Raw genomic sequence first — 9,946 nt, 5'->3', positions numbered from 1 at the left:
TCACGTTTCCCCCTGGGGAGGGGGTAAACTTTACTATAGTTTACATAGGGAAATCACATTTTGGACAAACATTTGTTTAATTGCCATTGGAAGTAATTCAATTTGGGTTAGAATTATCAGTATTGGATAGCAGTTTGATAGTATGTGAATTTCATGAGCCTGGGGTCTCGCGTTTCCCCCTGGAGAAGGAGGGGGGGGGGGCAAAATTTGTTATGGTTTATAATGGCAAATGCTACTTTGAATATTACATGTTGATAACTTGATTGGAATTATAACCCTGAGTTGACAGTTTGATACTTTGTAAATTTTGAGCCATCCCTACCCCCAAGGGCTGTAGGGTGGGGCCTAATGGAGTCTGTGTGCTAAAATAAAATTTCTTCATTTTCCTTGTTTAGAATCAGAGGTGCTAGTTTCAAATACTTTTCAGTCTTAAATCTGCATGCTAGATATTGAATAAGGTGGTTTTATTGTTTTTTGTCACTTTGAATAATATTTCTGTTCATGTTAAAAACAAAAATCAACTCTCTGTATAAATATATCAGGTGACCGTGTTTCTTTTACATATTTGTATTTAGGTTATGTAGAACAAGGATATTGACTTCAGCAGTGGCTGTCAGTCATTGGTACAAAAACTTAAGGGTATGCTGTCAAAATGTCTGGTCAATAATCAGAGACACAAATATGGTAGGCTGTAGAGTTTGTTGGGGGAGGGAACTCTAAACACAAATCACCACTACAATGTTTACAGTAATACCTACTTGTTAGTGGAGGGAACTCTTAACACAAATCACCACTACAATGTTTACAGTTTTACCTCGGGAAGGGGAGGGAACTCTAAACACAAAACACCACTACAATGTTTACAGTATAGCCTGCTCGTTAGGGGAGGGAACTCTAAACACAAAACACCACTACAATGTTTACAGTATAACCTACTCGTTAGGGGAGGGAACTCTAAACACAAATCCCCACTACAATGTTTACAGTTTTACCTCGGGTGGGGAGGGAACTCTAAACACAAATCACCACTACAATGTTTACAGTTTTACCTCGGGAAGGGGAGGGAACTCTAAACACAAAACACCACTACAATGTTTACAGTATAACCTACTCGTTAGGGGAGGGAACTCTTAGCACAAATCACCACTACAATGTTTACAGTTTTACCTCGGGAAGGGGAGGGAACTCTAAACACAAATCACCACTACAATGTTTACAGTTTTACCTCGGGTAGGGGAGGGAACTCTAAACACAAATCACCACTACAATGTTTACAGTATTACCTACTCGTAAAACGGTTGTGGAAATAACTTGATATCTGTTCATGGCACCAGTCACACACTACACCAACTGCTAATTGATACTGACTTTGTGCTTATTCAGAACTAAACACATGGCTGCACAATTGGCGAAAGCCTTTGCGGAAAGGACAGTGGTAAAAAAGTACTGGGCCATCACGAAGGGCATTCCTCATCCCAAGGAAGGTGAGTAGAAAGTCATGATACCGATAGATGTAGAAGTAAGCTGATCAATCGTATAATTGGTCGTGTTTGGCAGTCATTTCATTTCATTACTTTTATCAACAGGGACTTGACACGTTCCTATGACCCGGAATGAAATAAATACCCCATGGTCCAATAATAAGTGATCTGGAGGTCAGACCATTGGTGGGTTTTTCGGTCACCTGAGCTTTGCTCAAGTGACCTATTCTAATCGCTTTTCGTCCGTCGTCGTCCGTCGTCCGTCGTCCGTTGTGCGTCGTGCGTCGTGCGTAAACTTTTACATTTTCAACTTCTTCTCAAGAACCAGTGGATGGATTTTTTTCAAACTTGGTCAGAATCATCCTTGGTAGATGAGGCTTCAAAATTGTAAAATTGGGATTCCTACCCCAACCCCTGGGGCCAGGGCGGGGCCCCAAAGGGAAAATTAATCAATATTTCAAAAATCTTCTTCTCCAGACTCAGAGGTACTACAGTGATTTTCTCTACGTGGAAAGAAAGATCATCAGGGGCTTTACTTAAATTGTAAATTTCAGGACCCCCGAGCTATCCGTTCTCCCTTGGGGAGGGGGTAAAGTTTACTATAGTTTATATAGGGAAATAACACTTTTGGGTATATTTTGACAACTTTCTGTAGGAAATTATTTTTACTTGGTGAGAATTATCCTTGGAGGTAGATGGTTTCAAATTGTAAAATTGAGATTCCTACCCCGACCCCTGGGGCCAGGGCGGGGCCCCAAAGGGAAAATTAATCAATATTTCAAAAATCTTCTTCTCCAGACTCAGAGGTACTACAGTGATTTTCTCTACGTGGAAAGAAAGATCATCAGGGGCTTTACTTAAATTGTAAATTTCAGGACCCCCGAGCTATCCGTTCTCCCTTGGGGAGGGGGTAAAGTTTACTATAGTTTATATAGGGAAATAACACTTTTGGGTATATTTTGACAACTTTCTGTAGGAAATTATTTTTACTTGGTGAGAATTATCCTTGGAGGTAGATGGTTTCAAATTGTAAAATTGAGATTCCTACCCCGACCCCTGGGGCCAGGGCGGGGCCCCAAAGGGAAAATTAATCAATATTTCAAAAATCTTCTTCTCCAGACTCAGAGGTACTACAGTGATTTTCTCTACGTGGAAAGAAAGATCATCAGGGGCTTTACTTAAATTGTAAATTTCAGGACCCCCGAGCTATCCGTTCTCCCTTGGGGAGGGGGTAAAGTTTACTATAGTTTATATAGGGAAATAACACTTTTGGGTATATTTTGACAACTTTCTGTAGGAAATTATTTTTACTTGGTGAGAATTATCCTTGGAGGTAGATGGTTTCAAATTGTAAAATTGAGATTCCTACCCCGACCCCTGGGGCCAGGGCGGGGCCCCAAAGGGAAAATTAATCAATATTTCAAAAATCTTCTTCTCCAGACTCAGAGGTACTACAGTGATTTTCTCTACGTGGAAAGAAAGATCATCAGGGGCTTTACTTAAATTGTAAATTTCAGGACCCCCGAGCTATCCGTTCTCCCTTGGGGAGGGGGTAAAGTTTACTATAGTTTATATAGGGAAATAACACTTTTGGGTATATTTTGACAACTTTCTGTAGGAAATTATTTTTACTTGGTGAGAATTATCCTTGGAGGTAGATGGTTTCAAATTGTAAAATTGAGATTCCTACCCCGACCCCTGGGGCCAGGGCGGGGCCCCAAAGGGAAAATTAATCAATATTTCAAAAATCTTCTTCTCCAGACTCAGAGGTACTACAGTGATTTTCTTTACGTGGAAAGAAAGATCATCAGGGGCTTTATTTAAATTGAAAATATCAGGACCCCGAGCTATCCGTTCTCCCTTAGGGAGGGGTTAACGTTTAATATAGTTTATATAGGGAAATAACACTTTTCGGTATATATTTTATCCATTTTCAGCAGAAAATTGCTCAAACTTAGTCAGAATCATCTTGGGTAAATGAGAGTTTTACTTTGTAAAATTAGGATTCCTGCCCCATCCCCAGGGGCTAGGGCGGGGCCCCAAAGGGAACATTTACCAATATTTTCAAATTCTTATCCATTGATGACATGACAAGTATTGTATTTCACTTAGTTTACATGCTGATTTCCACATCACATCTAAACAATAAAATAAAGCTACCAGTACCTATGATATAACTCAGGTGACCGCTAAGGCCCTTGGGCCTCTTGTTTTCATTCTGGGTCATAGGAACATGTCAAGTCCCTGTGCTTTTAACACATTCACCCCTGAAATTTCATGATGAGCTATTCCAACTTTTGAATTGGAAGAGTTCAAATGTATCTTTAGGGGTGAATGAGTTAACAAAGCATAAAATTTCAAATATGTTTCAAGTGCTTATGAATGTTTTTCAAGATGAAAGTCATTTTGTTATTTTCTATGTATAAATAAGAAAAAATGACCAATCAGAAAAAGGTTATGATCCGGTAAAGAGGTGTCTAGGAAGTCTCTTATAAAATGTTATACATTTGAGAAATATACCATGTTTTTTCTGTCTGGCAGGTATCATTGACATCCCAATGATGGAGGGTTCTGTAGACGGCAAAAAAAGGGTCAGTACAAAAGTGTCAGTTTTCTGGGAAATCTTCTGACATAATTATTTTTTTTCATTTTTCTGCAATTATCATAATTGTGAAAATATTTTTGTTTACCAAAGGGTAACTTTACTTAAAAATTACTTGGACCAGAAACAAATAATATCGTCAGGTGGTGGGCTATTCAAACCACCCTGTGTCCGTGGTCCTTCCGTCATTCCGTCCATCCTTAAACAATCTTGTTAGTGCTATTTCTGAGAAAGTGCCAGAGGGATCTTTCTGAAATTTCACAGGAAGGTTTCTCATGGTGCCTAGTTATGCATATCAAATTTTGGGACTGATCACAAAACCAAGATGGCTGACAGGCAGCCATCTTGAATTTGAGAGTTAAAGTTTGTTAGCTGGATATTTCTCCGAACGTACCAGAGGGATTTTTATGCAAATTTGATATAATAATAATAATAATATACAACATTTGATATAGCGCCCTATCTAGCTAACATAAGCCACTCTAAAGCGCTTTAAATGTAGGTTTCTCTTAGCTCTAAGTGGTACATGTTAACTTTTGAGACTTATCAGAGGAACAAGATGGCTGTCTGGCAAACTAATCAAACAGATAAGAGAAAAGTAGCGAAAAGATTGAACTGACATACAACGATGGTGGGCGCCAAGATGCCTCTGGGATCTCTTGTTTTTCATAATTATGATCCTACTTTGGAGGGCACCAAGATCCTACAATGGAGGGCACCAAGATCCTATTTGGGACCTCTTGCTTGACAAAATTTAAGAAAAAATACATGTTTTCAAAGGGAATACAGGTGAATTTTTGACTTCAAATTTGATATAAAAAAACACTGAATAAGCAAAACATGCTTTTATAGCCAATGGGATTGCAGTTTGATGATGATTCCGGGTCACATTTGTAGATGGTACTGAAACCCAACTTCTTGCCAGATGGAAGGATTGCCACTAAGTCGTCGGTAAAAACATTTAAGGCAGTGACCCATTACAAGGTTATATCAAGCAGAGATAACACAGCGCTCGTCGAGTGCCTTCCTCTCACAGGTATGTCTGCATTATGTACTGTCGCTTAATTTATCTTTGCCAATTTGTATTTTCATGTTTTGCTTCAAAATTCTATAAAGGTATTTCCAGGCATTGTGAATTTATAAAAAGAACAGTGACTTGTATAGTTACTTGAAATGTCTTAATAATGTCTTAATAATAATAATAATAATTTGAGGCTCTTATATACCGCTTTATCAGTAGTTCGTAAGTAGTCTGAAAGCAGTTCACAAATTATTATCCGTGGTTATCGGGCCTTTACCAACGAATACCTTTCTCAACTCCCTGGGAAGCATATAGCTGGTGCTGCCATTTCGGTGCTCACAGCTAACATTCAACAATTCTAGCACTGCCCAACCACGTACTCATTTACAGCTGAGTAGACTGGAACAAGCGGAGTAAAGAATCTTGCTCAAAGTTACAACACAGTGCCGTGCCGTGACTCGAACACGCAACCCTTCGGCCACAAGCCCGAAACTTATTTCTGTTAAGTTTAAGTTTTATATAATTATCTCTGATTAAACATCATGCCTCATTCCTTTAAAGTGACTACCAGTATGGTGTAGTAATAAATTGGAATCCTGAAAGCAGTTCAATGCTGAAGGTGAAGGGTACCATCAAGTTTAGATAATATTATTAACATGTATTCGTCATCATGAAATATTCAAGTCTTTCCTACAGAAATATTCTATATAAATCACAACCATATGATGCATTTTACAGAATTAGTGTTGTCAAAATTTTTAATATTTGAAAATATAGATGGAAAGTCAAAAAAATGTATAAACTTATGGGTTCTAACTCCGAAGCTTACACCGCTAATCCTACACTTACACCGCTAATCCTACACACTGCTAATCCTACACTTACACCGCTAATCCTACACCTACACCGCTAATCCTACACTTACACTGCTAATCCTACACTTACACCGCTAATTATCACGCACAGGAATTATCAATACACAACATCAAGGTGAGAGTCCGATTTATGGGCCGAACTGCCTGTGGGCAGAAACATTGAGAGCTTAACGTCTTAACGAGGAAAGTATCTCTAAGCCAGGAAAAACCTATTGGGCTTTTTACAGCATTCAATGTTCATGTGAATAAGGTGTAAAATACATCAGATACAACCACCATTCTAACACGATTTGTTTGCAATGCATGTTTTGATTGGATACAGACCGTGTTCTAATCTGCGATAGAATCATGATCAATCGTGTTAAGCTCCTCCCATCGCACTTTAGCCAAGCCCCGTTTCTAATCAAAACAATATGGCGTCAAGCTCGCCACCTAGTGCTGATAGGTCTAGCAGGCAACAGAACAGGAAGGACGGATGAAATGTATTTGTTGAATAAATGAAAAATAAATAGTAAATATTCCTTGTTCTAACCTCCATTTATTATTGAAGCGTTCCTTCCTTCCGTGTGTAGGCATCTAGTTCGATCCGAAACGAAACATTGCACATGTTGTACGAATTTTGCCCAAAACTTTTCACAGATCTAAACAAATAATCACCGATTTTGTCGATACGCACAGATTGGCATGCATACTGACATGGAAATGTAAGAATTTGGTCAATGTTAATCCAAATGTGTCGTATATGTAATGTTATTGCCAGTATAGCCACTCAAAACAACGAACTATCCCCTCAACTTCAAAGCTGCTAGGTTTTAAGTTAGTTGTTAAAGGGAAATTAAGTTGAGTAAAAACAAAGCTCTGAAAAGAACACTCCTGTGTGGTTTTAACTGATACAGTTGTACCCTTTAGACTGGATTTGTCAAGGAAACAAAATCCATTTTCATGTTTTTGTCATGTTCCATATTATAGGTGTAAGACACCAGCTTCGAGCTCACCTGTCGTTTGGACTAAACACACCAGTGTTGGGAGATCACAAGTATTCTAACCTCCTGAACTTTGCCCCACAGGTAAGAGACAATAGGTAGCACAATCCCTGCAGTTAGGGCGTAAGAATTGTACCTGCTGCCCCCATTGCATGATCGTAAGAGGCGACTAAATTTGGGATCTTATCTTTTCTCTTCTCTCTAAACAACTTTCTTCTTCCTAATGTTTCCCTTGACAATGCCTCACTTTTGGTCTTACGCCCTACCTGCAGGGATGGAGCCTGGACTGTGGTACTCCACACATTTTTAGCATCTCCTACATCTCATGGTGATGAGACGCACAAACGTTTTCAAAATATTTTGATCAGAATATCCTTTCACATATTACACGGAATTTTCATCCCTGCTAATATTTTCCAGACACTAAATAAAGTTCTACCTGGTGAAGTGAAACTGCCATTGAGTGTAGGTTTTACACAGGAACATGTCACTTTCTAACACCTTTTACATACAAAATGTACTTTTGATCCGAAGTAAACCATTCAGTAAACCAATGTTTGTATTGCTTCCAGAAACTGGACTCTACAACACTTCGGAAGCTTGGAGTACAACAAAGCAAAGTGCGCCATATTCCATTACATCTACACGCCATGTCCATCCTTATACCCGAGTTTCTGGACGGACGCAATCTGTTTGTCACTAGCAACTTGCCAAAACATTTTTGCAGGAGCATGAGAAATCTCAAACTGAAACCTGCAGGAGACAAACAGTAACAAATATCAAAATCTTGGGACATTATGGATTTTTTTCTCTCTGTATTGAATTGTCTCTCAAGCTCATTTCAGGAAAAGTCATGAAATTTCATGTGGTATGATTTCGGGTTTTTTTCACATGGATTGAACAGCATTTTTTAAAATTTTCATGTTGGTATGAACGCAAATCAGTTACATCCATATTGCATGAAGCCCACGATTGTAAATTCTGCAATAATTAACCTTAATCATTTGAACGTTTGACGCATGGGCATTTTCCATGTTATCCGAAGCGAAGCAACAAGACTCTCATTGAACAAGGTTAATCTATGATGTCATAAGTAAACCATGTGTTACGTCAGGAGAGTTTCTGCTTTCATACTCAAATCATATAGTGGGTTGCAGCGCAAATGTATTTATAGTTTAAACATTTTATTTGTGCCTTACTTTTGCGGTCAATCAAAATTGAAAATGAGGCAATGTTTAACATATTCACAGACTTGCCGTGAGGTTCCACTGCAATAGGAATAACACCATCTTCCTCACATTAGCAAATCCTATCTGACTTAAAGAGAAAAGGGTGTACTTTTACGCCACCTTCAACATTATAATCTTTTATTGAATTGGTCTTGTTAATCTTTGAATGAGTAGCTGTTCTGTTATTTTGAATATGAATGTACTAAGTAGGACATCGCTCTAAGTTTTACAATGTGATCATGGTGTTCTTCACAGACAGAAACAGTGATTTTATGTAAAAATAAATAAAGCATCAAGAATGAAAAGAAGTTGGATTGTTTTTTGCTTTTATTGAATTAATTTTATCAAATCTACATACACATAGGGGTTGGGGAGTAAGGGGGGTTAAAACACTGCTGCAGGGGACTTAGTCCCTGGGTCATATCTTAGAAAATGGCTAAGATTCTTGCATATATATTGATGGGCATGAAACACACTCGTACAACCACTAGGATTTAGGATTTGCCTTGAGAATGTCATCGACCCTGTGTTCTCCCTAGGTCATAACAAGGAACCAGTTAGGATCTCCAACCAATAGCTGATGCAATTGGTGGGCAATAAGAGAGCAACACAATCATGCTACCAGGATTATCTCTAAGGTCTGGCCCAGCCCTTGGGGACACATTCCTTGAACCATAACATGGGGTTGATATACCTATATACCATGGCTATGCTGCAAGAGACGAATACACTCCTACAACCAGGATTGGCCTTTACTCTTGGAACTTGGCCCTGGGGTGATAACATGGAAACGTTTTGAGACCCACATCCTATAACATATGCTGGTTAGGCGTGAAGAAATGAACACAGCCGTGTAACCAGGATAAGTTCAAGGATATGTGAACACCTGTGGACATGGAACCATGATATGTTGAAGGGTCTGTCCCAAATTCATGTGGACTTATAAAATAGTTTTAAGGCCGAAACATTGAACTAAGAACCGTGCCCAATACTATTACAATATACATACAAGTTTACAAAAGTTAGGTTGCACAATATAAACATATAACATTAATGAAAGCCTCAAATCAGGCGCATCGCTATTTTTAAAAATATGTGGTCTTTGCAAGGACACTAAAGATCGTTTTCTATGGTACGCCTGCTATTAATTCTAGCCTATAATGAATTTATTTCTATTTCTATTTTTTTTTTGTAACTCCATAATTTGTTTATTCTCGTATAAACACCTACAAAAACCCACTGAAATAAGGTTACAAGCTGAAGATTTTCTCGGTTGAAATGCTAAGAGTGATGATTATTACATTAATGCCTCCAAAGCATTACATGTGATACACACCCTACAGATGTTGTATTATTTAGGTTTCTCAGCCTTACTCTGGAGTATAACCGCCCACTTTATAAATATAGAAGTGCTACACCTCCGAAACACTGTAGTTCATGTTGGCATTAACTGTCACAATGTAGAGCAACAAAACAATACTACTGAAAACTTGACCAAGGTCCAGTCACAGGGGCACGCAACTACTATTAATAGTCTATACTGAAAGTCTAAAACAAGATCAATATCGATAGTAGTTGTGTGCCCCTGTGGTCTAGTCAAAGCCTGAAAGGTGTTACCAGGTCATTTACTGACCCACTCGACTATCCCTGGTCAGTAAGTGGTCTGCCATGTACTGACCCACTGTGCAGATATGTTTCAGGGATTAAACAGGTTTAAAGATTAGTGAAGGGAACAATACCGCCATACTTGGTCCC

At 38.7% G+C, this 9,946-nt stretch overlaps 1 protein-coding gene across 1 annotated transcript in view; it reads left to right on the top strand.

Annotated features, from left to right (window-relative positions):
- Window positions 1-8,491, top strand: part of LOC110455352 — a 23,618-nt gene extending 15,127 nt beyond the window's left edge. The window contains exons 5-9 of the mRNA XM_021505433.1: window positions 1,384-1,484; window positions 4,023-4,072; window positions 4,981-5,119; window positions 6,949-7,046; window positions 7,535-8,491. Of these exons, the coding sequence (XP_021361108.1) occupies window positions 1,384-1,484; window positions 4,023-4,072; window positions 4,981-5,119; window positions 6,949-7,046; window positions 7,535-7,735 (589 nt within the window). The 3' untranslated portion in view covers window positions 7,736-8,491. The remainder of the gene's footprint in view (window positions 1-1,383; window positions 1,485-4,022; window positions 4,073-4,980; window positions 5,120-6,948; window positions 7,047-7,534) is intronic.
- Window positions 8,492-9,946: the final 1,455 nt, after the last annotated feature.

Source organism: Mizuhopecten yessoensis, unplaced genomic scaffold (assembly GCF_002113885.1).
Source record: "Mizuhopecten yessoensis strain PY_sf001 unplaced genomic scaffold, ASM211388v2 scaffold8205, whole genome shotgun sequence".
Lineage (NCBI taxonomy): Eukaryota > Metazoa > Mollusca > Bivalvia > Pectinida > Pectinidae > Mizuhopecten > Mizuhopecten yessoensis.
This window is presented reverse-complemented; position numbering and strand designations above follow the sequence as displayed.